Source organism: Mobula hypostoma, chromosome 3 (genome assembly GCF_963921235.1).
Source record: "Mobula hypostoma chromosome 3, sMobHyp1.1, whole genome shotgun sequence".
Lineage (NCBI taxonomy): Eukaryota > Metazoa > Chordata > Chondrichthyes > Myliobatiformes > Myliobatidae > Mobula > Mobula hypostoma.
Genome location: NC_086099.1, coordinates 80373629 through 80400457, shown reverse-complemented (window position 1 = coordinate 80400457; position 26829 = coordinate 80373629). Strand labels below are relative to the sequence as shown.

Here is a 26829-nt window from a genome sequence, read left to right as displayed (position 1 = left end):
GAATTTTAGTACGCGGATGACAACTCCATCGCAGCACACTCTGAAGGAGACGTCCAATGTATCCTGAATACATTTGCCAAGGCATATACGGCCCTGGGTCTTGTTTTGAATATAAATAGACACAGGTCCTTTATCAGCCACCGCCTAATCAGCCATTTATCAGCCAAGTTGAAGATATCGCCCTTGAAAATGTAGACCGCTTTTCCTACCTTAAAAGTATTCTCTCCGCTAAAGCAAAATCTATACAGAGATTAACCACCGCCCGAGGTGCTAGTGAAATCTGTGTAAAATTAGGGAAAAGAAGTCTTTGGAGACCGCGACCTATAGGGCCAAGAAAACGTTTTGGTCTATAGAGCAATCATCCTTCCTACATCACTGCATGGAGCTGAACGAATGAGTGACTACGTACTGTTGGCACATGAAAGCCTTCTAACAATATAACCAAGTAACCTTACGAAAGATTTTGAGGATCGGCTGGAAGGACAGGCGCACTGGTGGAGGCCAACATGAGCAGCATTAAAGCAACACCGACTCCGATGGATAGGTCATGTCATTCAGATGCCTAACTCACATCATCCCAAACAGATCCTTTACTCCCAGTTGAATGAAGGTCAGCGAGCCTAGTGGGCAAAGGAAATGCCTCAAGGATAACATCAAAATCAACCTGACGAAATTCAACATTGCAACTAAAAATGGGGAGACATTGCACACCAGAGATACATCTGGGGGAAATGTGTTCGAGAGTGAGCTGTACTATACGAGAGCGACTTCCACTCTGCGGCAGATAGCAAGCGACAACTTCGAAAAGATAGACCGACAATCCGCCTCGGCCTCTGCAGCCACCCGAGGACCCATCTTTAGGCAACTCCTGGAGAATACCATACTCGGCTCGACTGATCTCATCACTTACAACTAAACCAAGAGAGTATATGGGCGTTGGACACGTTTATGGCGACTGTAGTAGCAGGACAAGTCTGGATGGCACGCAAAGGCTTTCCCGCTGTATCTCTGTACAGGTGACAATAGTAAAATAATCTTTAACCTGGTTGAAGGATAGAGGACACAGGGAGGGGCTGGCGAGGGGAGAGAGAACCTTCGAACCGCCCCTCACTTCATCTCCTTCTGCATGGTTGAACCAAGTTAGTGCCTCGTTTCAGAAATATACGTTTCATTATGTGACACACTGCAAAATACTCTAGACCCCTAATATAACAATTACCAATAAAATAATAATTGTTAAACGATTTTCTTACATTCAGCCTTGTTTCAATCTCCAAAGAATGGTCACAGGGAATAGGCGACAGCCATGAAGTGTGACCTTGATTTTCGATACTTTATTCTCTGGGATTATTGTCAAGGAGCAGCGTCGACCTTTCGCTGTTGATTGTTGTCATGTAAATCTGTTTTCAGAGTTGATCTCCTGTGTTGATGCAGCACTTGCAAAGGTAATAAATATTGGACAATAGACAAGGTAAATGTTTTTTTAAAAGCAGGGTTAAAAGGAGAAAATTCCTGACGGGAAAGTATAAGGAGTTCCCTTGCCCCCCGCCCCCCGGTCAAGAGGGGGATGAGACGTTGGTGTAAGTGCATCTGGACATGGAAGCAGTGACGGTGTGACCCTCGTCCTCAATCTCTCTTGGCCGTGGCCGCTGCTTGCTACAACAGGTAAAAGTCGCTAAGCAGGCCTCGCGGAATCGTTTATTCATGAAACAGTAGATGATGGGGTTTACACAGGCGGACGTGTAAGAGAGCAAATGAATGAATGAAATCGGGGTCCCGGACAGGAATCTGTCGGCGGAGACCTTGTCAAACGCTCGCCAAGCATTTGCACAGAATATAGGAGTCCAGCAGATGAAGAACATGATCACAATCACAATCAGCATGCGGATCACTCGCTTTTTTGCCATTAAATTCGCCGTAGAGCTGCTGCTTCTCGCTCTGCTTATTTTAGCATGAGTGGAGCTTGATAATGGCTGCATTTCGATTGCCCTTTTACGCTTTATGCTCTGCACGTAACACCCATCTCCATCCTCGTAACTGCTGACATAGGCGCCACTTCTCTCTGCGAATTAAACACAGGGCGAAATTTCAGTAGCGGAAACATAATCCTGTCGCCCGATTTTCCGCCATCCCTTCAACTAGTTGCGCTGTCTGCTAAACCAGTTGTAATTATTTGATGCTCGTTTATTCCCCAGGCAGTAACCGGAAGCACAGTACCAGTGTTGTGAAGTCACGATGTTGTGCTGACCTTTTAACCTACTCTAGAATCAATTTAACCTCTCCTCCTTCACAGCCCTCTTTTTTTCTCTGTCATCCATGTGCCCATCTAAGAGTCTCTTAAATGCTCCTAATGTATCTGCCTCTACCACCTCCCCCGGCAGCGCCTTCCACACACTCACCATTCTGTGTAATAAAAAACGTACCTCTGACATTGCCCTATACTTTCCTCCAATCAACTGAAAATTATGACTCCTCCTATTAGGCATTTACGCCCTGTGGAAAAGTTTCCAGCTGTCCATTCGATCTCAATTAATGCGTAATGCAATTAATGACCTGCTGCCTTACTTTACCACATAATGAAACTTCAGAATTAGAAATGCACGGGAAGGCATACTCTTTAAAGCAAATCATACTCTTTAAAGAAGTCGTCCAAGAGATGAGAAAGGACGAATTAAGGTGAAATAAAAGGCGAAAGGGGCGTAGTAGAAAGCACAATCCGCGACCTGGGTTCAATTCCCATAGGGAGTTTGTACGTTCTACCGTGACCGCGTGTGTTTCCCTCCGGGCGCTCCGCTTTTCTTCCACAGATAAAAGACGTACCGGTTGGGGGCGGGGGGCGGTTAATTGATCATTGTAAATTGTCCCGTAATTAGGCTAGTGTTAAGTGTGTGTGTGTGTGTGTGGGGGGGGGTGTTGCTGGTCTGCGCCGCTCGAAGGAGCGGAAGAGACTGTTCCGCGTTGTATCTCAACAAATAAACAAAATATCGTTTTTTTAAAATCGCAAACTACAACGCAGTGTTGTCAGGATTTAACGAATCTGGAGTTTTCAAAGCAAAAAATATTTCATCAATACCAAAAAAGAAAACTCACAGCCCCAATGGAAATCAAACACATTGAATTCCAGTGATTCAATATCCTATAATATTTCCCATTTCATTAAAAGTCGTTTTCCTATGTATTTATTCTATTTTACCAATTTCACTGAAGGTTGTACCCAAAGTGCAACGATATGCATATTAAATTAATATTAAATTGCCTAACTACTTTTAGGGGGGCTAGGGACGGAGAGCGCCGAGATTTCTGTATGATGATGATGATGAACGTCCTAGGTTGAAATAAGGGCAACATATAACCCCAGCAGCTAAGCAGTGCTCCTTTCAAACTCCGTCATTTACCTTGGCTCCTCCTGCTTCTCATTTCAAACCGAATGCCGCTGTATAACTCGCGGGATATCAACCCATAAGCGATCATCATCACTATTCCGGGAATCAGAAAGAGGATCAGCAAAAGGAAGACATACCTAGAGCGAGCAATAATGCAACCAATTAGTCTGAAGTCATTTTCACCCCAGATTTGTATTGATGAACTTTGAAAACTTCGATATATTACCAGAATTGTTGAGTGAAATCGTTCGGCCACAGGAGTCGACACATATTGCCGGTGCTGTTGTTTACCCTGGTGAAGGGAACCAAGGTGTTGTAGATGGGATACGGTAACATTACCGTAACTGAAAGCAGCCAAGTGGCGGCAATCACTTTGAAGGCGTGGGACTTGGTTTGCCAGACCCTGGATTTAAGCGGTTTACATATGGCGCTGTATCTCTCCAGGGAAATCGCCACCAAACTGAAGGTAGAAACACTAACAGAGATACCTAAAGAGAAACAGAATGAATTATGGTGGAGACGAGAGACTGCAGATGCGGAATCTGGAGCATCAAGTATTCAGCTGAAGGATCTCAGAAGGGCGATGCTGTTCGAATTGCGGAGTTCCTCCAACAGATCACTTGTTGCTCCAGAACCCAATACAACTGGAAATAATTACATAATTTATTTTATCATGGTCTACAATTCGAAATATACATTCTTCGAAAGCAGAAGAATCAGAGTTAGAACCAGGTCTAATACCACTAGCAGATGTCGATTTTCAAATATGTTGAATTGCGGCAGCAGTATGTTGCAATACATAATAATAAATTACAAAATGTGCTATAATAAAATTAAATAAGCAGTGCTACAAGAGAGGAAAAAGGAACATGAGGTAGTGTTCATGGGTTCATTGTCCATTTAGAAATCCGACGGTGGAGGGGGAGAAGCTGTCCCTAAAACGCTGAGCGTGTGTCTTCAGGCTCTTGTATCTCCTCTTTCCTTGAGAGTAGCAATGGGGGTCCACATTTTTGAGGCATCGCCTTTGGAAGGTGTTGTCGATGCTGTGGAGTCTAGTTGAGCTGACTGAGTTTACAACTTACTGCAGCTTCTCCCGATCTTGTGCACTGGCCCCTCCGTACCAGACGGCGATGCGACCAGTAAGAATGCTCTCCACGGTACATCTGTAGAAATGTATCAGTGTCTATGGTGACATACCAGTTATCTTCAAATTCCTGATGACATATAGCCGCTGTCGTGCCTTTTTTGAAATATCTACATCAATATATTGGGCTCAGGATGTTGACACACAGGAACTCGAAACTGCTCACCCTTTCCTCTGCTGATCCCTCGATGTGGACTGGTGTGTGTTCCTTTGACTTCCCCTTTCCGAAGTCCACAATCAATTCCTTGGTCTTACTGACATTGGGTACAAAGTTGTTGCCGCGACGCCACGCAACCAGCTGATGTGCCTCCCCGTCACCATCTGAAATTCCGCCAACAATAGTCATGTCATCGGCAAATTTGCAGATGGCGTTTGGGCTGTGCCTAGCCACACAATCGAGGGCGTAGACAGAGTAGATCAGCGGGCTAAGTACGCACGCTTGACGAGTGCCAGTATTGATTATCAGCGAGGGGATATTGTTTCTGATCCGCGCGGACTGTGGTGAGGAAGTCAAGGATCCAGTTGCAGATGAAGATACAGAGGCTCAGATTTTGAAGCCTGTTGATTAGAACGGAGGGTATGATTGTGTTGAACACTGGGCTGTAGTCAATAAACAGCAGCCTGACATAAGTGTTGACGTAGCTATTGTCTGGGTGATCCAAGGCCGAGAGGAGAGCCAGTGAGATGGCATTCGCTGTAGGCCTATTCTGGCGATAGGCTAATTGCGGCGAGTCCAGATCCTTGCTTAGGCGGGAGTTTATTCTAGCCACGACCAACCTCTCAAAACACTTGCTCACAGTAGATGCGAGTGCCACAGGACGATCAGCGCTGAGACGGCTTACCCTGTTCCTCTTGAGCACTGGTATAATTGTCGCCCTTTTGAAGCAGGTAGAAACCTCCGACTGCAGCAGAAAGAGTTTGAAGATGTCTTTGAATATTCACGCCATTTGGTTGGCACAGGTTTTCAGGTAAACCATCGGGGCCTGAAGCCTTAACGTTTACCCTGCCGAAAGATATTCAGACATCTGCCTCCGAGACAGAGATCACAGGGTCACCCGATGCTGTAGGGGTTCGCACAGGTGTAGTTTTATTCTCCTTTTCAAAGCACGTATAAAAGGCGTCGAGTTCACCTGGGAGTGAAGCACCACAGCCATTCATAATGTTAGGTTTCGCTTTGTAGGAAGTAATGGCCCGCAAACCCTGCCAGAGTTGATGTACATCCGATTCCGAATCTAATCTCAATCGGAATTGTATTTTTTCGGCCTTGAAATAGTCTTCCATCGGTCGTACTTGGATCTCTTGCATAGTTCTGGAGCACTGCTCTTGAATGCCACAGATGTAGCCCTCAGCAGACTGTGAATCTCCTGGTTCATCCACGGCTTTTGGTTTAGACTAATCTGTTTTGCAAAAATTAATTGAAAATGCATCTTTAAATATCCTCAACACTGTATTTTATATTAATAAGAGGGAAACTTCAGGCAGAGATTTAGTACTGTAGAGCCAACCTTATTGAAGTGCTTGTGTCTGTACATCGATTCAGATCCCGTAAACTAACAAGCGACTGCGGATTAATTTAAACCTATTATATGCTGCATCAGAATCCACAGTCTGAGCCATTGCGTTATAATTAGTTCGTTGTATGTCCAGCTTTGGAAGTGCATCTTACAGCTGAACACAGACCAGCCCAGGAACAGGCCCTTCTGCGATGTGAATCTCAATTTAAGTGATCCTATTCTGTCGGCTCATGGTCTATCTATACCCCTGCATTCGCTGCCCGTTCAGGTGTCCAAAATTTGTAGAGCTCTGGAACACGGCTTTTAAAAGCGAACCGATTAGTAAACAGGGAAATGATGATTAGATAATGTTATTAAACATTCCTTTCCTTAGAAACCGAACGAGATCTTCCCCTGAGACTGTGATAATATGATTTCAGCCATAAACATGACTGAGACGAAAAACAGTGGAATAAAAGAGTAAATGCAATATTAAAAACAGATTATATTTAACATGGTTTAAACATTAACCTCCAAGCAAAAGGCCACTATCTTCCTCCTACTGTTAACATGCCTAGCTACAGTTAGGAGCATTCCGTTAACTTTTTCTGGCAAGTGGATGCAGTGAATAAATAGGTGCGATTCGCGGGTGAGACAGACTTTCAACTGTTTACTACGAAAGCTATGATTCCAAGGTGCACCTTTACCGTAACGCCTAATTCCCGCTTTAACGAGGTTCTCTCATACAATCACCTAGTCATGACTTTAGAGGTTACTTAAAATAATTTGTGTCGATACACCGACAAAAATAAAAACAAAAACAATTCTTAATAGTGGAATAGAACAGGAGTTGGAGGTAAACGGTTTTGCCCTGACTTTCTATTGACGCCACGCCTCCGCGTGGAATTTCATAGTTTTCCATGCATTGCATTGGAGTTTTAGTTACCCATGAAGTAGGCGACGGCCTTGCAGACGGCGCTTCCGAAAATGAAGTCCTTGAGCAGGTTGGGGATGAGGGTGAAGGGCATACAGAAGAGGCACAACATCAGGTCGCTGACTGCCAGCGAGAGCAGGAAGCTGTTGGTTACAGTGCGCAGCCGCTTGTTCCTCAGAAGGACGGTGATGATCAGGACATTCCCAAGCACGCTCAACACAAAAAACAGACAGTAAAGGAATATCCGCACAGTCTGATCCAGGTCTGGAAGAGAGATAAAGGAGGCAATATTTGTTTTAAAAGAAGTGTGCATTTGCGTTCCCGTGCGCGCCCATAGCAGTCCCTACCTTTGGGCGGACGGACAGCCTGCTGACACTTGTCGCCCTCGCAGCCGCTCCGGTTCCTGCTCCCGGTTGGACCTGTTACTCTCGGCATCTCGGTGAGATTCAGCAGTAGAAGAGAAACCGTCTCCATCACCGGCTTCTGAACGCGCCTTACTCCGCTGGACGGTGCAATTGGCCGAGCCATCAGTACATTTTACTTCCCTCGAGTTCTGCAGATCGTCTTGCACTAAAATATCACCGTAAATATATGCCCGACTCAAAGAATAACGACATCGATGCCAGCACGGAAGTTTTATGTCTCTTAAATAGCTGTATTATTCAATGTTTCCTCATTATGGAAGAAACAATTCTGATTTCTGTCCTTTTTAAATATGTTTGATACCAAGGGTCGAAGCCCTCTGCGATGACATTTGCTGAGTAAACCTAGGTGTGCAGTTTTTTTTTGGTGAGAGCTCCGGATAATGTTTGTGAAGCTCGTTCTGTAAACTGCAGGTGCCAATGGAAACTCAGCCCCGCCCCCGCCGGACGAACAAGGCTACGGGTTCACAAGCGGCGGCGGCGGTGAGCATCTATTATTCAGTTCTGTATCTGGAGGGTTAACCCTTGGCGTCTGCGGATTGCAGAGGCTCCCCTCTCCCCTATGTTGTGGCCCGGGCTCTGGTAGGAGGACAATTTTCAGCCGAAAGACGAGTTTCACCCGATTTCCAGCGAAAGATCAGAGATTTGTTCAAGGATCGTCACTTTCTCAGACACAGTTTCCCTGATGAGGGTCTCGACCCAAAATGTCGACTGTTTATTCCCTTCTTGACCTGCTGACTTCCCCCAGCATTTTGTGCGATGCTCCGGATTTCCAGACGCTCTCGTAGTTCAGTTTCGGAATGAGGGGTTTTGCTCATGAGGGAATGTCGATTTGCTAGTGAAACTTGAATTTGAGCGGCATATTAGACAAGCGAGTGAGAGCAATCGTCAGGAAACGTAGAGTTTTGAACCAAAAGCAGAGCACTGGAGACGATTGAGCGGTAAACCATACTTTAACAATAGACAGCAAACTAATAAGCCAGGCGGGCCCGAGAGAGAACAGAAACTAACCGCAGCAGGTAACAAGGTAAACTTTAAGCTGGGAGAGTGAAGCCCGGCAGCAACCGGTCGCGGCCGGCTGGTTCGATAAGTGAACAGGGACTGCGGATGAGAACCGCAGTTATGTAGGTTGTAGGTGATGCGACTGGAACCAGCAGCAAGTGAATTATGTTAGCTGGGAGGTCTCTGCATGTGCAAACCTGACAGTAATGGCCCAATTGTGAGTGATCCGACAGGGCCAAACAAAGAGGCAAGGATCAGCTGGGTCATCACTGTGCAAGCGCTCTTCTCCGCTTACCTTATACAGTATGTGGATTCAACATGTGGCATACATTTCCTTAGTGATGTAGCACTGACCAATAATCTGGAACATCCAGAACTCCAGAGGGCTGAAATGTTCTACCTAGTATCATATACACATATACTGTGCTCCAACACCGTTGAATATGTTACACAATTACCAATACTCAGTTTGGAAGACTTTGACAAATCTGGCTTAGCAGATTTTGGAGAAGTTTTTGGAGAAAACTGAATTTTCTGGTGTTTGTCTGTAATGACGCGCGTTTGTCTAAGACCTCTTTGTGTCTTTGTGTCCTAATAAGGGTATACGGCACTGCCTGTAACAAGGGATTTCTGCATGGGCTTGTCACCAGATGACAGCATGCACTACGTTTAGCCATGTCATTGCACAGAGGCTTGGCTGCCTCAAATGGTTAGCACAAGAGCCTGAGTATGTGTGAACGAGGTTGAGAACCACTCGATCGTATCCTGACCTATTATATCAATTGAATCATATTATGAAGGCAGAAGGAGGTGATACAGGAAGAGCCTGAAACAATGTGATACAGGAGTGTAAAGCACTGTTGGTATCGGGTCCAAAATGTTAGTCTTTCTGTACTTGCACTTCCTTTATGTTTCCTTACCTGTTTGTATAATCACCTGTTTTCTGTAAAAGTTCTGTGGAATTTCAGTAATTTGTGATAGCTAGTTCTGTATTTTTGTAGTTCCTTCGTCAATAAGCCTCGGATGTCATGGCTGTGTGAGTAAATCAAAGATGTCCTTGTCTTATAGTCTGTTCTTATCAGAGAATTCCTTTATCTATCCAGCTTGGAGGTCCACGAGCTAGTCCTCATTGGGAAATCAGAGATGGAGAAGGACAGCAACTTTAAATTCTTCGGTGTTATCATTTCAGAAGATTGGTCCGGGGTCCAGCAAATAAGTGTCATTATGAGCAGAGCATGGCAGCACCTCCATTTCCACCAACACCCCTGAATGGAAAAACCTACAAAAAGAAGTGAATATGGGTAAAGTCCTCCCCACCACTGAGCAGATCTACGCAGAGCACTGTTGCTGGAAAGCAGCATCCATCATAAAGGACTTGCACCATCCAGGATATGCTCTCTTCTCACTGCTGCCATCAGGAACCTCAGGACACACACACCACCAAGTTCAGGAACAGTTACTACCCCTCAACCATCAGCCTCTTGAACCAGAAGGGATAACTTCACTCACTCCGACACTGAGCTCTTCCCACAACCTATGGAATCATATTCAAGGACCCTTCATCTCATGTTCTTGATATTTATTACTTACTTAATTATTACTTTTTCACAGTTTGTTGTCTTTTGCATATTGGTTGTTTGTCTGTCTTGTTGGATGCTGTCTTTCATTGATGCTACTGTGTTTGTTTTATTCACTGTGAATGTCCTCAAGAAAACGACTCTCAGTATGGTAGTATATGGTGGAATACATGTGTATTTGAAAATAAATTTACTTTAAATTTGAACAAGTTCTCAATATAAAGATCTACTGTGAGACAAGTTATTTGTTTGTTTCTTTCCTCCTAGCTTACTGTAGAACGATTTGGTTACAGTCAGAGTTAGTTACCCGCTACAGTGCTTTACTGCTATGAACATCTAATAAAACGGCTGTAACCTCAAGATTTGTGTCTCATTCTTGACTTCCAAAGAACCTTCTGAACAATATTGTCTCCAGATTCAACAAAGTCAACAGAGGAAGCACTAGAAGTACATGTCAAGATGACAAATTTTCTTTAAAGATGATATACAGAAACTGGAAAGGTATTTTAATCCAAAGACATTAGTAATAATTTGGAAGTAGAAATCAGAAACCAAGTAAGACAATTGGTGAACACAGTGAGCTCTCAAGTCACCTGCAGCTGACTTAACAGCTTGTCATTTCTGAAGAACCACGGTGTCACTTTTAAAGGTCCGTGTTCTCAATTTAAAAGGCTTATCTTTTGTGGATTAAAAGCCAACCTCCAGAAGGCCTCCCAGCAATAAAGAGTAAAGTACAGTAACTACGTTGCAGTAATAGTAGTTTAATTGCTGTTTGGGATAACAATGAAAGTACATTAAAACTGATGAAACCTTTCATGTTTGTTGAGACTTGTTTTTATAGCATTACCGTATCCCAGAGAGCCATATTGTACTGTAAATATGTCAACAAATCCCTAAAAATTGAAGCACGTGGTTTTGGCCATTGAAAATGAATTTGGAGTGCTTGGTAAGTTGGAAAAGTACCATTGTAAAACAATTCTGTAATGAACAAACACACTAGGAGTATTTTAATAACAATAAACATTGCATTTTCTGTCATCATTTTCAGTGATTGTGCATTATCCATGGGGGCACCACACTCCATTGCATACCCAAGAGTCAACTGTATGTAGGTTAATTCAAGAACTTGTCCTTCCATGCAATTTTGGTACTCTATTAGATTTATTTTATGTGATAGACCTGTTGCACTTGTGGAGCAACATCAAGACCCAAAATGTTGACTACCCATTTCTTTCCATAGCTACTGCCAGACCCAGTGAGTTCTTCCAGCTCCAAACAGATTTCTGAGTAAACGTATTAACAATTCACTTGTCATGTAAAGTAAAAGTCTAGGTTATGATACACACAAGTGTACTGTATGTATGCAAAGGTGCAATGAAAAACTTCCTGCAAAATCACAGGCATGTAGCAGCATATGAGTAACATTCACAGGGAAACATACAATAACCATATTATTACAAGGAAGGACACAAATAGAACAAAAAAAACTTCCATTTTAGTACAAAGTGATATAAAATTTGCAGATGGCAAAAACAGTACATGCCTACTCTCACAATTTCAGCTTGACATCATTGATGGACTGGAGTAAATAGAGTGTATAGTGGAACGAAATAGACATCTGCTGATCATTACAGCACTTTTTGAAAACAAGCCACCTTTCATGGGGGTTAAAACAACAAAGGCAGTTCGGGCTAGATTGGAAGGATGTTTACTGAAGATGCTTTCTTGGAAAGGTATGTCAAAATCTTCAAAGACTTATCTACTTTTATAACAGAGGATACTGAATACATACACCGGCCACTAGATACAAATCTGATATAGTTCATGCCCAGACCTGAGGAGTCACTTTGAACAGGAGCAGGATAGGCTAGGACAGAATGGTGTGCTTGTGAATGCCAGTCTGAGGCAACAAAATTTTATAGCGCTGTGGAGATGACAAACTCAAGCTGTAGACGACACAGTTTCTGTTACCTGCTTCATAAGATATATGTATATGTGAAGACAGGGCAATTAAAATATTCACAAAAATTAGACATCTTCCAGGTCTAAGCACACTGGTACAGCTGGTATAGCTGTTGCCTCATTGCTTCAGTGACTTGAGTTTGAACCTGCCCTTAGGTGCTGTCTATGTAGAGTTTGCACATTTTCCCTGTGACCACATAGGAAGAAACGAGGGCACCAAATGATACCTGTGTACCAAAGGCATGCGGTTTGATATGTTAACTGGCCACTGTAAGTTGTCTCTAGTGTGTAAATGAGTGGTAGAATTGGGGACGAGTCTTTACTCAAGATTTTTCAAGTCTTGATGGATCTGGCAAGGAGTGGATCATTGCCTTTATGATCAAAATAATCTGTTGATTGCTGGTAGCTCAGAAAAAAATAAAATTTATTGATCTTTTAAGAAGTCCACAAGATTTGATGAACAGAATATGGTGAAGTTGTTGTGACTGTGAATGAGCCACATGGGGTTGGCACTATAGATATAACAGAACATTATTCAGCATGAGCTGACACGAGTATGAGACTTGGTGGGACAATCTCCCTGAATGCAATGTACATTGGGTTTTTATGCCTTTTAAGTATGTACAACGATAACAGCAGGTGATCAAATACAATGTCAATAGTTCAATTGTATAGTTCCGTTCAATATTTTGGGTATGACAAGTGGTCCCAATGTGTGGTTATGCATTTGAAATGAGAATACAAGACCAACTCTCAATATTGAAACAGTTCCTTGGGAATCTAGAAATATAAATCATCTTTCTTTTACCACAGTGTTATGAGGGGTGGTTCTCTGGATTCACAAATACCCCAAATATCAATTGATAGACATAAATTTGACATATATGACCATGATCATGTGTAAGTTCAAATAGACAGCCTGGAACTTTCCTTTCTCCTTTGCTGGGAACTTCACTGCCTTATTGCCTGCATGTCTGGCCAATGCATTCAAGAATGTCTCATGATCATATCAATTTCTAAAGCATTTTGTGTTGTGAGCCAGAGTCCTGCTCCCTTCATGGATCATGATGTTTATTCATGCAGCTGTCTTTGTAATTTCAAAACCAATCACTGCTGATAGTTTGTATTTGAAAACCGTTTGAGACTAGTTCTTGTTTATATTAAAGCCAATCACACTTTACACTTTATACTTTCTGATTATAGCTGCTTCTCTCCATAGAAGCAAAACAAATTTGTGCTTTTAAAATGAGAATTTGTCTAGCTTGATTTGAAGGATGATGCCTGTGAAGGAAAAGGCATATGTCATCAGCTATGCTCAAAACCTGAAAGTATGGCAGAGCTAATGTCTTTCCCAGGTCATTCAAATGGTCATTGCTTGTGGAAAAGGGAAGTGAACTGGATGTTTATTATGACATAAAGTGCAATTTGAAAGTGCAGATTAAGTCATGTGATGCATCGCTCTCCCTTCTCACATATTCAAAAGCAGCAAGCAGATCAAGAAGGAAATACTTGGAATAACGTTTGGAATCAAGAGATTCCATCAGTTTTCCCTCAGACAGAGCTTGTAGCGGAGTAACAGGCTATTAGCCACAACAAGAATTAGGTCCCAGATTAGCGATAACCATGGTGGAATCAAGGATAGACAACCTTCTTGTCACAGTATGATTGTGCAGTTGAGTTTAGATGTCCCAAGCGGAAGACCATTGTAGACGTACCATCCCAGCTGAGAACTCAATAGACAATAGGTGCAGGGGTAGGCCATTCGGCCCTTTGAGCCAGCACCGCCATTCACTGTGATCATGGCTGATCATCCACAACTAGTATCCAGTTCCTGCCTTATCCCCATAACCTTTGATTCCACTATCTTTAAGAGCTCTATCCATCTCTTTCTTGAAAGCATCCAGAGACTTGGCCTCCACAGCCTTCTGGGGCAGAGCATTCCATATATTAGTCATAGTCATATTCATAGTCACTTTATTGATCCCGGGGGAAATTGATTTTTGTTACAGTTGCGCCATAAATAATTAAATAGTAATAAAACTATAAATAATTAAATAGTAATATGTAAATTATGCCAGGAAATAAGTCCAGGACCAGCCTATTGGCTCAGGGTGTCTGACCCTCCAAGGGAGAAGTTGTAAAGTTTGATGGCCACAGGCAGGAATGACTTCCTATGACACTCTGTGTTGCATCTCGGTGGAATGAGTCTCTGGCTGAATGTACTCCTGTGCTCACCCAGTACATTATGTAGTGGATGGGAGACATTGACCAAGATGGCATGCAACTTAGACAGCATCCTCTTTTCAGACACCACTGTCAGAGAGTCCAGTTCCATCCCCACAACATCACTGGCCTTACAAATAAGTTTGTTGATTCTGTTGGAGTCTGCTACCCTCAGCCTGCTGCCCCAGCACACAACAGCAAACATGATCGCACTGGCCACCACAGACTTGTAGAACATCCTCAGCATCGTCCGGCAGATGTTAAAGGACCTCAGTCTCCTCAGGAAATAGAGACGGCTCTGACCCTTCTTGTAGACAGCCTCAGTGTTCTTTGACCAGTCCAGTTTATTGTCAATTCGTATCCCCAGGTATTTGTAATCCTCCACCATGTCCACACTCACCCCCTGGATGGAAACAGGGGTCACCGGTACCTTAGCTCTCCTCAGACCTACCACCAGCTCCTTAGTCTTTTTCACATTAAGCTGCAGATAATTCTGTTCACACCATGTGACAAAGTTTCCTACCGTAGCCCTGTACTCAGCCTCATCTCCCTTGCTGATGAATCCAACTATGGCAGAGTCATCCGAAATCTTCTGAAGATGACAAGACTCTGTGCAGTAGTTGAAGTCCATGGTGTAAATGGTGAAGAGAGAGGGAGACAAGACAGTCCCCTGTGGAGCCCCAGTGCTGCTGATCACTCTGTCGGACACATAGTGCTGCAAGCACACGTACTGTGGTCTACCAGTCAGGTAATCAAGAATCCATGATACCAGGGAAGCATCCACCTGCATCGCTGTCAGCTTCTCCCCCAGCAGAGCAGAACGGATGGTGTTGAACGCACTGGAGAAGTCAAAAAACATGACCCTCACAGTGCTCGCTGGCTTGTCCAGGTGGGCGTAGACACAGTTCAGCAGGTAGATGATGGCATCCTCAACTCCTAGTCGGGGCTGGTAGGCGAACTGGAGGGGATCTAAGTGTGGCCTGACCATAGACCGGAGCAGCTCCAGAACAAGTCTCTCCAGGGTCTTCATGATGTGGGAGGTCAATGCCACTGGTCTGTAGTCACTGAGGCCACTGGGGCGCAGCGTCTTCGGCACAGGGACGAGGCAGGACGTCTTCTACAGTACAGGAACCCTCCGGAGCCTCAGGCTCAGGTTGAATACCACCATATTCAACACTCTCTGGGTGAAAAAGTTTTTCCTCAACTCCATTCTAAATGGTCTACCCCTTATTCTTATCACTCTGTGTGATCCACGTACCAAATGGAGTCAAGGGGGGCTTCCTGGTGAGTGCACCTGAAATTGTAGAAAAGATTCACAGAGACCAAATGTTGAAAGACGTAGATGAGCAGACTTTGAATGGATGAGCAGAACTTGGCCAGTGTACAGATGAGGAACTAAAACTAGTCAGAATGTTGGAATAGACAGGGTGGAAAGAATTGCAAGAGGCTTTGTTTATTGGCACAGTTTGAACAGTGACAAATCATCACTGATAAAGAAATGCAGTGTTTGCCAAACATAAGAAAAAGTCACTGTAAGACATCTTTGCCGACATGCAAGAGGACTGTGGGTGGGTGAGAGCGAGGAAAGGGGCTTGTTTTGCTGCTGTTGCTGTTCTATGTTGTTGTGTTCTGCTGAACATGGCGGGCATGCTATGTTGTTGCCAGGATGTATGGCAATACCTGCAGGCTGCCACCAGCACAAATTTGGGGGTGTTAGTTGTTAATGCAAACACTGTATTTCACTGTATGTGGTAAATAAATTGGAAACTACTGAAGCTTTTCAGAGAGTACACTTAGACATTGGTATAAAAGGGAATAACATTCACCAGGTTCTCACTAATAATCACTCAGAATAGATTGATGTGAAATACATAGATCCCTGTACCATTAGTAAACCTATCAGAGATGAGCTAAGGTCTATGTGCTATGATTTAACTCAGAAGCCCGTTTCTGAAAATAGGACTCAATGCTGACTTACTTTGCTCGCAAGTATGAATAGATTTAAACATGCTCTCTTCCTTTACAAAGCGGCTGAGATTAATCAAAATAGTCGAGGAGGCTTTCAGGAAGCAGTGTCATAGCGATATTCAGAACTCAGTGTGAAACATCAATGAGACAGCTACCTGCTGAAGCACAGAAGAACTCCATTCTCTACAGGAATGCACTTGCCTGAAATTTCATGCAAAATTAGTGTATATGTGTTCTTAGCCTTCAGGCAAGCCGAGCTTACATTAGAGGTAGGAATGATAACATTTAGTTGGACTCAGTGACAGAACCTGAAGTGTTCAAGTAGATAAGATGATCTCTGTTGGCAGGGAGTCTTACCAAGATGATAAGCCACTTGATCATGAAGTTGTGTCTCTATTAGTACTAGAGCCAGCACAGACTGCAGGATGCAAAATATCAAATGAAAACAGGTCTGAGAAATAAACATAATCAAACAGTCCAAATGTTTATTCAATTCCAAAGTTTGTATGAAGATCAGGAAACCTCCCAAACCATTGGTGATGAAACATAAATACTAATCAGCACGACAGACTTTGGGAAGGAAATACCTGGGTTGCAAGCATGGCCACCTGTGACAGGGCAGAGGCAGATTTTTCACTGGAAGTCAGAGTCAGACTAACAGGGAGTACTGGTGGTGGTAGTGGTGGGTAGGGTAGGGAAGGAAGAAAATATTACTGAGAGCAGTAGGGTTGTCAGTGGTTAATAGGTGAAGATATGTGATAGACCATCGACTACATTGCCATCTAAGCTCAGTGGCCGGAGAGGACCATGAAAATCCTGATCTTGCTGCTGAACGGATCCTCTCAGCAGAATGCCCTGGCTCAATTAGAATATGCTCACAGGAACTTTCTCTGGATAGGCAAAAGCCAACTGCACCCTTTGAAGAGAGGTCACAGTCTGAATGTTACCAAAGCCAGCAACAAATTATTAACAGATATTTTGTTTTTCTCTTTATCCATTTTCCATGTAGTTTTTTAGTTGAGTTTATGTTTGTTTTATTTTACTCATATGGGAAAAATGTGAGAGGCTCTTTTTCCAATGTGATTCTTTTGGTAATGGTTTGCTATAGTATGAAGTTGGTGGAAACAAATAATTCAAGACTGATGGATGAACAGCCATGATTTGACCGTATAATAAGACCATAAGACCATAAGATATAGGAGCAGAAGTGGGCCATTCGGCCTATCGAGTCTGCTCAGCCACTCAATAATGGGCTGATCCAATTCTTCCAGTCATCCTCACTCCTCTGCCTTCTCCCCATATCCTTTGATGCCCTGGCTAATCAAGAACCTATCTACCTCTGCCTTAAATGCGCCCAGTGACTTGGCCTCCACAACCGCTCGTTGCAACAAGTTCCATAGATTTACCACCCTCTGACTGAAGTCAGAATTATTCGACTAATGTGTGAGTTATCTGTTTATAGCAACCAGTATGCTGTTCAAGGGAATAACTTCATGGCTACTGAAGAGTAACATTTGGGCCCAATGTTTAGTTTATATAATAGGTTTTGGGACTTTTGGGATCAAGAAGCCATCTTTATCAAACTGGAAAACCCATCCCGAACAGAGGGGTTGTGGTGCAACATCACCTCTCAGCTACTTATAATGTGGTCCTAACATCTCTACCCTGGCGTTTCCACAACAGTTCACACCTCCATTCATGCAAAGTTAAGACTAATGACCCTCTCATTACCTCTATGACTCTTAATGACCCTCATGTGATTGCTATACTTTTGAACAACTCACAGAAGGCAGAAAACTACCCAACATGGATCAGAACAGAAGAAGCCTCTTAGATGAGTAGCAAAAGGTCTTCTAGAAAACATGGCAAGTCCAGTTGCTTTGATTTACTACTGCTTGATACTTTGGGACTTTTTCTTGTCTTGAGAATTACATTTCTCACTGGTGAAAATTGGAAACAATTGACCCTTAAACCCTTACTATTTTTAAAACTGAAAACTCAAAGGTTCAAAGTAAATTTATTATTAAAGTACATACATGTCACCATATACAACCAGGAGATTCATTTTCTTGCAGGCATACTCAATAAATCCACAATAGAATAGAAATCATAAAAAAAGGTTTGTAGTTCTGCATGACAATAAACCCATTAATAATTAAGAACTGCTTATTTTCAAATATGAACTCAGTTACAATGAGAATATTATGCTTTTGAAGCTGAAATTAATGCAAAACAAAATAAATGATTATCATTGGTGTATGATTGTTAGCATATTTATGTTCTCACTGAAATTCAGTTTGTTCTCAAAACTTGAACAATCATTTAAAAAAGCATGCCAAATATACAAAACTACTAATCACAATTCAGAATCAGAATCAGGTTTAATATCATGGCATATGTTGTGACATTTGTTAACTTTGTGGCAGCAGTACTGTACACTGCGATACATGATAATAAAGGAAAAAGCTGTGAAGTACAGTACATATATCAAATATTTAAATTAAATAAGTAGTTCAAAAACAGAGACAAAAAAGGAGTGAGGTAGTGTTCATGTTTCACTGACCATTTAGAGACCGGAAGGCAGAGAGGAAGAAGCTGTTCCTGGGTCACTGACTGTATGGCTTGTTGCTTCTGTACCTCCTTCCTGACGGTCCCACCTTTTTGAGGCCCCTTTCCTTGAAGATGTCTCGGATACTACAGAGACAGACTAATTTTACAGTTCTCTGTGGTTTGCTTCAGTCCTGTGCAATAGCTGCTCCCCCCCCCCCCGCCATACCAGTTAGTAATATAGCAAGTCAGAATGCTCCCCATGGAATATCTGTGGAAAATTTTGAGTGTATTAGGTGATAATCCAAATCTCCTTAAACTCCTAATGAAATATTGCTGCTGTCTTGCCTTCCTTATAAGTGTATCAATATGGCAGGACCAGCTTAGGTCCTCAGAGATATCATTATCAGGAACTTGACACTGCTCACTCCTTTGATTTCTGCTCCCTCTATAAGGATTGGTGTGTTCTCTTGTCTTACCCTTTCTGAAGTCCACAATCGTCTCTTTGGTCTTACTGACATTGAGGGCAAGGTTTTTGTTGCAACACCACTCAACTAGCTGGTATATCTCACTCCTGCATGCCCTCTCATTACCATCTGAGATTCTGCCTACAATGGTTGTATCATCAGCAAATTTGTAAATGGCGTTTCAGCTGTGCCTAGCCGCACAGACATGGGTGTAGAGAGAGTAGAGTATTGGGCTGATCACATATCCAATGTTGCCAATGTTGATTGTCATTGAGGTGATGTAATTACCAATCCGCACAGATTGAGGTTTTCCAGTTAGGAAGTCGAGGGTCCAGATGCAGAGGTAAAATATCCAAAGTGAATCACATTTCTGCAGTCAAAAACAGTGAAGGAGCCACCTTTACCCCAGGATGTTTCATTAATGCCAATTTAACCAACAAGACTGAACCACTGGGGAATTGATCTCTGATCAAGTCAAAATCTAGGCTTTTGCCAAAGGTTGAGAGCTCAGGTGAAAGAAAAAATCAATAAAGCATTCCTGTGGCTCTTTGGTATTAAAATTGCTCCTCACTATCACCATCTAAGTGTCACTGAAATAACTCATGAAATTTTAGTTAACAATGTTTCAACTCTGAACAAAATCTCAAATGCAAAATAAAACTTTTGGGAAAGACTCAAGATAAAGCCTCAAGAAAATTATGTTAATGATGTTTGCAAGCACTGGACCCTCATGGCCATGCTAATCCTTTCACTTTGAACATCTCTTCCTTTTTGAATGACACAATTGAATTTACTTCCACTAGTACTCCGGCCACATACTACAGACTCTAACCACCCACAGTGTTAAAAATATTCTTATCACTTGTTAATAAACACAAGAGGTTCTGCAAATGCTGGAAATCCAGAGTAACATGCTCAGCATGCTGGAAGAAATTAGCAGGCTAGGCAACATCTTTGGAAAGGAATAAAGTGTCGACTTTTCTCTGGAAACACGAACACTCTTAGCTTTGATTGACCAAATTAATATGACCATGCTCATGCTTGATATACTGTAGCAGAATAGATAGCCTGGAAATTCCTTGATTTCATTCTGTAGTTGGAGAAACTGGGCCACTCTGTCACAATTGTGAAAAGCACTTTAACATTTCAAGATCTCTAATGCCTGGTTACAATGCCAAGAACTTCATCTATTGTTTCTTAGTAACAATTGGATGTCATACTTTCCTCTCAATGCAGTTATGGTTGGAGTTTTGATTTGGTGTAATTAACATAGCCCTATTGCTATGTTTTCATTACTAAATGAGCTGAAATATATTTATCCATTCAGTGGTACCAACTGCCACTAAAAGCTTTCTTCTGTTATTACTGAAAGAAATCTACCAACCAAAAGCTTGAAAAATTCAAGGGCAGAAATGATTAACATTGGTAGGGAAATTATTTAGCTTTGATAATTAAAATTTCTCACTGTATGTAGTTTTCAAAGTGCAATGGTGATGTTAAGTTAATTACCATGCCTGTGATTATTTTACAATTAACCACAAGCATCAACAACACCCTCAGCAATTTACACAATTAAACAGATCCGGGAAAGCAAAACAAGAACATCTAGATCTAACAAATGTCTGATTCATCCTGTGGTTACTGTGTTGTTAGGTATCTAATTTTCAAGTAATTTTGCCAAGCTGCTCTGAAAATTAAAGAGTTTATTTTATTTCCACTTCAAGCATGCTCAGAAGCCAATTTATAAAATATGCAGTACTAAAGTTTTGATGGTTATTGAATTCTGTCATTTGATTTACAGGAGAGGGAATAGAAATTTTAAACTTTGTTAGGATTATATTACTTGCACTCCCAGCTACTGTCATAGACGGTGTTGATCCGAACAACAATACATTTAGGATATTGGAAACTATCTAAAAGCACTTTAATACAATAATTCCAACATTCATTTTCATTAGCCAAGGCAGAATTGGGATCTGTTTTATCTTTGCAGTTTATAATTCAAGACAAATGTCAAATAAAACATGAAATTATACAGATCATACCCTGGGGCAGAAAGTGGGTTGAACAGTGTTTGATTGTAAGTACGCAGAAGGTTATAAACGGATAAGGAAAAGCCCACATGAGCAGAGTTCCCTGTATCATAACCCACTGGCAGAATGGGGAGGAGGGAGGATGGAAATTGTATGATCTGCTGTTTCAATGTGTTGCTTCAGATACCACATCCAAGAAGAGTACTTCATTTTATGGAAGTCCCTGGTGGACTCACTTTATGTTCGGCATGGTAAATGAAAATGTGCCACATGCAAGACTGGACTTCTGAAGAACTTGCTTAGAAACAGAGTGTTGTGTAATCCAACTTCCAGATGCGTCTTATGAATTAGAAGTTAAGAGATTCAACTTCTACTTCTGATTATTGCTAATGTGATGGAACAATCACTGTACTCATCAACTAGGTCAAATTGCTCAAGCCTGAACCCACATACGTTAAGATTGTGAGGTCTACTTTCCTTCCTTATCTCCATTATTACTGATTGCCTTAGTTTTCAGACCTCCTTTGATCTCAGCCTTGGGTCTGCTTAGCAACGGAGTATTCTCAGATCCTCAAGAGAAATGAGAAGATTTAGAATCCCCAATACAAAGACATTTTTCTTCATCTCAGACCAGGTAGTTGATACTTCTTCCTGAGTCTAAGCCCACATTGCTCTTGACTCTTTGCTGGAGGTAAATACCCTATTGGTAGCCACTTACCAATCACTTTCAGGGACTTGTTTATTGCAATAATCCTTTAGTTTGGGCCTTACCTTAAATCTGCAATTACCAAGTAATTGACAGGGCAGGAAATGGCGGAGCTTTGCTGAGCCCAAAGCAAAATAAGTGGAAGTAAAAACATGAAATATTAGAAACACAAAGAAAATGTAGTAAAATCTGGGGAGAAGAAATGAGCAAGCTAAAAGTTGACTCGGGAACTAAGAAAAGGGAATAGCATTTTTACAGGAGACAGGGTGGGAAGAGGTATAGTCAAGATAGCCATGGTTTGATAAAAGATGCTGGTTGACATTTTGTTTCCAGAGATGGAGAAAGGGGAGAGAGGTGTCAGAAATGGAAATTTAAGGGCAGAGTGGAAGTTGGAGGCAAAGTGCCCTTTCTCAGTTCCTACATCTCCACTGCATCTGTTCCCAGGATGAGTCTTTCCTCTTCAGGACATCAGAGATTTCCAACTTCTTTAAGGAACAGAGTTTCCCTTCCTGCAGCATTGATGCTGCCCTCAGCCGCATCTCTTCCATTTCCTAAGCATCCACACTCACCCCATTTAACTGCGGTCTCAACAGGAATAGAGTTCCTCTTGCCCTCACCTACCACGCCATGAGGCTCGGCATGCAACATATCATCCTCAGCAACTTCTGTCACCTTCAATGGGACTTTACCCATCTTTTCTACCCCCCCCCACAGCTTTCTGCTTTCTGCAGGGACTGCTCCCTCACTAGTGATTGCTTTCTCCATTCATCCCTCCCACTAATCTCCCCCCAGCACATACCTACTAAGTGAGAGAGACCGTTCACTTGCTCCCTTACCTCCATTCAGGGTCCCAAACTGTCCTTCCATGTGAGACAACACTCCTATGAAGCTGTTGGGGTTGTCTATTGTGTTCAGAGCTGCCGTTGCGGCCTCCTCTGCAATGGAGAGACCCAACGTAAATTGGCAGACTGTTCTGTTGAGCACCTCTACTCTACCCGCCAAAAGCAGAATTTCCCTTTGGCTGATCATTTTAATTCTTATCTCCATTCATGTTCTGACATGTCAGTCCATGGCCTCCTTTTTTTGTCACAATGAGCCCACTCTCAGGGTGGAGAAGCAACTCCTCATATTCTGATCACAAACAAGAGGAAATCTGCATTTGCTGGAAATCCAAGCAACACAGGGAAAATGCTGGAGGAACTCAGCAGGCCAGGCAGCATCCATGGAATAGAGTGGATCGACGTTTCGGGCAGAGACCTTTCATCGGGCCGGAGAGAAGAAGATGAGGAGTCAGAGTAAGAAGGTGGGGGGAGGTGAGGAAGAAACACAAGGTGATAGGTAAAACTGGGAGGGGGAATGGGTGAATTAAAGAGCTGGGAAGTTGATTGGCTGGAGAAGGGGAGAAGGGGGAATCTGATAGGAGAGGACAGAAGGCCATGGAAGAAGAAAAAGGGAAGGAACTCCAGAGGGAGGTGATGGGCAGGTAAAGAGATAAGGTGAGAGGGTGAGAGAGGGAAATGGGAATATAGAATGGTGAAAGACAGTGGGGGGGGCACGGGTATTACTGGAAGTTTGAGAAACGATGTTCGTACCATCAGATTGGAGGCTACCCAGACAAAAAATAAAGTGTTGCTCCTCCAACCTGAGTGTGGCCTCACACAGTAGAGGAGGCCATGGATGGACATGATGGAATGGGAATGGGAAGTGGAATTAAAATGGTGGCCACTGGGAGATCCAGCATTTTCTGGTGGACGGCACATAGATGCTCAGTGAAGTGGTCTCCCAATCTATGTTGGGTCTCACCGATATACAGGAGGCCACACAGGGGGCACTGGATACAGTAGATGACCCCAACAGACTCACAGGTGAAGTTTCCCCTCACCTGGATGGACTATTTGGGGCCCTGACTGGTAGTGAGGGAGGTGGTGTAGGGACAGGTGAAGCACTTGTTCCGCTTACAAGGATAAGTGCCGGGAGGGAGATCAGTGGGGAGGGACAAATGGACAAGGGAGTTGTACAGGGAGCAATCTCTGCAGAAGGCAGAAAAGGGTGGGGAAGGGAAAAATGTGCTTGGTGGTGGGATCCTTTTGGAGATGGCAGAAGTTACAGAGAATTATGTGCTGGAAATATGAGGCTGGTGGGATGGCAAGTGAGGACAAGAGGAACCCTATCCCTGGTGGGGCAGCGGGAGGATGAGGTGAGGAAAGATGTGTGAAAAGAAAGAGATGCAGTTGAGGGCCATGCTGATGGTGGAGGAAGGGAAGCCCCTTACTTTGAAGAAGGAGGACATCTCCTGAGTTCTGGAATGAAAAGCTTCATCCTGAGAGCAGATGTGGTGGAGACAGAGGAATTGAGAGCAGGGGATGGCATTTTTACAATAACGAGGTGGGAAGAGGTATAGTCCAGGTAACTGTGAGAGTCAGGGGCTTATAATAGACATCAGTAGATAAGCTGCCTCCAGAGTTAGAGAAAGAGGAGGGAGGTGTCGGAAATGGACTACTTAAATTTGAGGGCAGGGTGGAAATCAGAGGCAAAGTCCATGGATGCTGCCTGGCCTGCTGAGTTCCTTCAGCATTTTGCGTGTGTTACCTCATAATCTGTCTAGGTAGCCTCCAACTTGTTGGCATGAACACTGATTTCTCCTTCTGGTAATTTGTTTTCCCTTGTTTTCCCTCTCCCACGTCCCTCTTCACTTATTCCCCACTCTGGCCTCTTACCTCTTCTCTTCACCTGCCTAACACCTCCCACAGGAGAATCTCCTTCTTCCCTTTCTGCCATGGTCCACTCTCATCTCCTTCCTCTCTAGTCCTTCACCTTCTCACTCACCTGACTTCACCTTTCACCTTCTAACTTGTGGTCCTTTCCCTTCCCCCCACCTTTTTATTCTGACATCTTCCCCCTTCCTTTTCAGTCCGATGAAGGGTCTCGGCCCAATAAGTCAGCTGTTTATTCATTTTCATGATGTTGCCAGATCTGCTGATCTCCTCCAGCAGTTTTTGGTGTTTTGCATGGATGTATGATTACTGCAACCAGAATCACACTTTGTATGTCTTGAAATATACAGCAGGTTTCTGTGCATGTGCTGAACAGAAAAGAAAAGAATGCTGTGGGATTATCTGCCACCTGCTCGCTGAGTTAGTATCCACTGTAGATTGCTGGGAGCAAAGCATACTTTTCCCTCTGCTCCTGTGAATGCAAAAGACAGTGTTGTCAGAATATATTGTTTTCAGGAAAAAATTGGCCTAGTACTGTTGCAGCTCAAATTTCAGTGACATGCATTCTATCCTGTCAGCAAATTTTCTCCATGGATGTCTGGCTGTGCTCCACTTTGCTGCCTCATCACAGAGCCATGCTCTCTGGGTTGGCTCTTGTAACCACCCCTTTGTGCACATTAGTGATTAATGGAATTATGAGGGGAGTTGATGGGCATGTGTGAAGGCAAATAAATTACATGGGTAGAGAGAAATACGTACATGGATGGAATGGGATTGTTCCTTGGGAGCTGGCATAAACCCAGCGAGTGGAATGATCTTCCATGTAGTTACAATTTCACAGAAATAGTACTTAAAAATCTTGGATTTTAATATTAGTTAAGATATTAACTAAATTATTTGGTAAATGCAGTAACTTTTAAAATTAAAAAGTTAAATCTGGCACAACATTTAAGCGGACCAAAGGTTAAATGAGAACTGAAGAAAAGACGGAAATGAAGCAAGGAGCATTCATTTGATTTCTTAAGTATTTAAGATAATATTCAAAAGAATGGTATAATGTTATAGATAACTGCAGAAAAATATGATTCTGGTACCAATTCTTTAAAGTGTTTGCAAAGTATAACAGAACATAGACCGAAAAAAAGTAGTGTAAAATATCAGACATAGTTGCAACAGCAGAAGTGTTGTGTGCACTGTGCCTGCTTTGTTAGGTACACCTGTACATCTGCTTGTTAATGCAAATGTCTCATCAGCCAATCATATGGCAGCAACTCAGTGCATAAAAGCAAGCCAACATGGACAAGAGGTCTGGTTGGGGTGGTTTGAGTATCTCAGAAACTGCTGACCTCCTAGAATTTAAGCACAATAGTTTCTAGAGTTTACAGAGAATGGTGCAAGAAAGAAAAACCATCCAGTAAGTGGCAGTGATGTGGGTAAAAACGCCTTGTTAATGAGAGAGTTTACAGGTTCAAGCTGACAGGAAGGTGACAGTAACTCAAATAACCACATATTACATCAGTTGGGCACAGAACATTTATGAATGCCCAACATGTCAAAACTTGAAGCGGATGGACTACAGCAGTAGAAGACCATGAATGTACATTCAGTGGCCACTTTATTAGGTATAGGAGGTACCTAATAAAGTGGCCACTGAGTGTATACCTACATGTAGAGGTTTGAATAAAGCTTTGCAACTAATATTTTCTAGTCATTGACCCTTGAAAACATGTCAGTGCAATGAAAGTGCTTTTAATGTTAATTGGGTGAGAAACAGAACAAAGATGTTTACTGAACATAACACTTAGAAATACTCGTTTGCAATCCTGTGTGCTAATGGATACAGTGTGTGAATCAACAATGTTAATATAAAAATAAAGACCTCTGGCTAGTGAAAACATTCTGATCAGCTTTTTGTTCATTCACTCTTGCCTATTCTAGATTCAACCATTATTTACTCAGTCCCAAGCTTCAAGCATGTCACTGCCAAACTGTTAAATTGTTATGACTGTCTGATTATAATGTGCTGGGTTGATCAGACCCAAATATTCAAATATCCAGGAGATGTGGTAATAAGTGTATAAGTACAACAAAGTAACTTCAGCCTAATTTTTTATCATACAATAGGAAGCACAAATATACCACACCAAATACTAACAACAAGTCAAAAAGATTTCTGCAAAGATTTTGGGGCTCATGATTCTTAGTCACCACTTGATTGGTGCTGTTGTTGGGGGAACTCCAAATTCCCGCTCAC

General features: G+C 42.6%; 1 protein-coding gene across 1 annotated transcript; it reads right to left on the bottom strand.

Moving 5' to 3' along the window:
• Positions 1–1556: 1556 nt before the first annotated feature.
• cckar (cholecystokinin A receptor) lies at positions 1557–7440 on the bottom strand. The gene is made up of 5 exons (XM_063042463.1): positions 7302–7440; positions 6967–7218; positions 3610–3871; positions 3396–3520; positions 1557–2062 (listed from the first exon to the last, which is right to left on the bottom strand). The coding sequence occupies exons 1-5, from the start codon at positions 7426–7428 to the stop codon at positions 1557–1559; spliced, it is 1272 nt and encodes a 423-aa protein (XP_062898533.1). The 5' UTR covers positions 7429–7440.
• Between the last annotated feature and the right edge of the window lie 19389 nt (positions 7441–26829).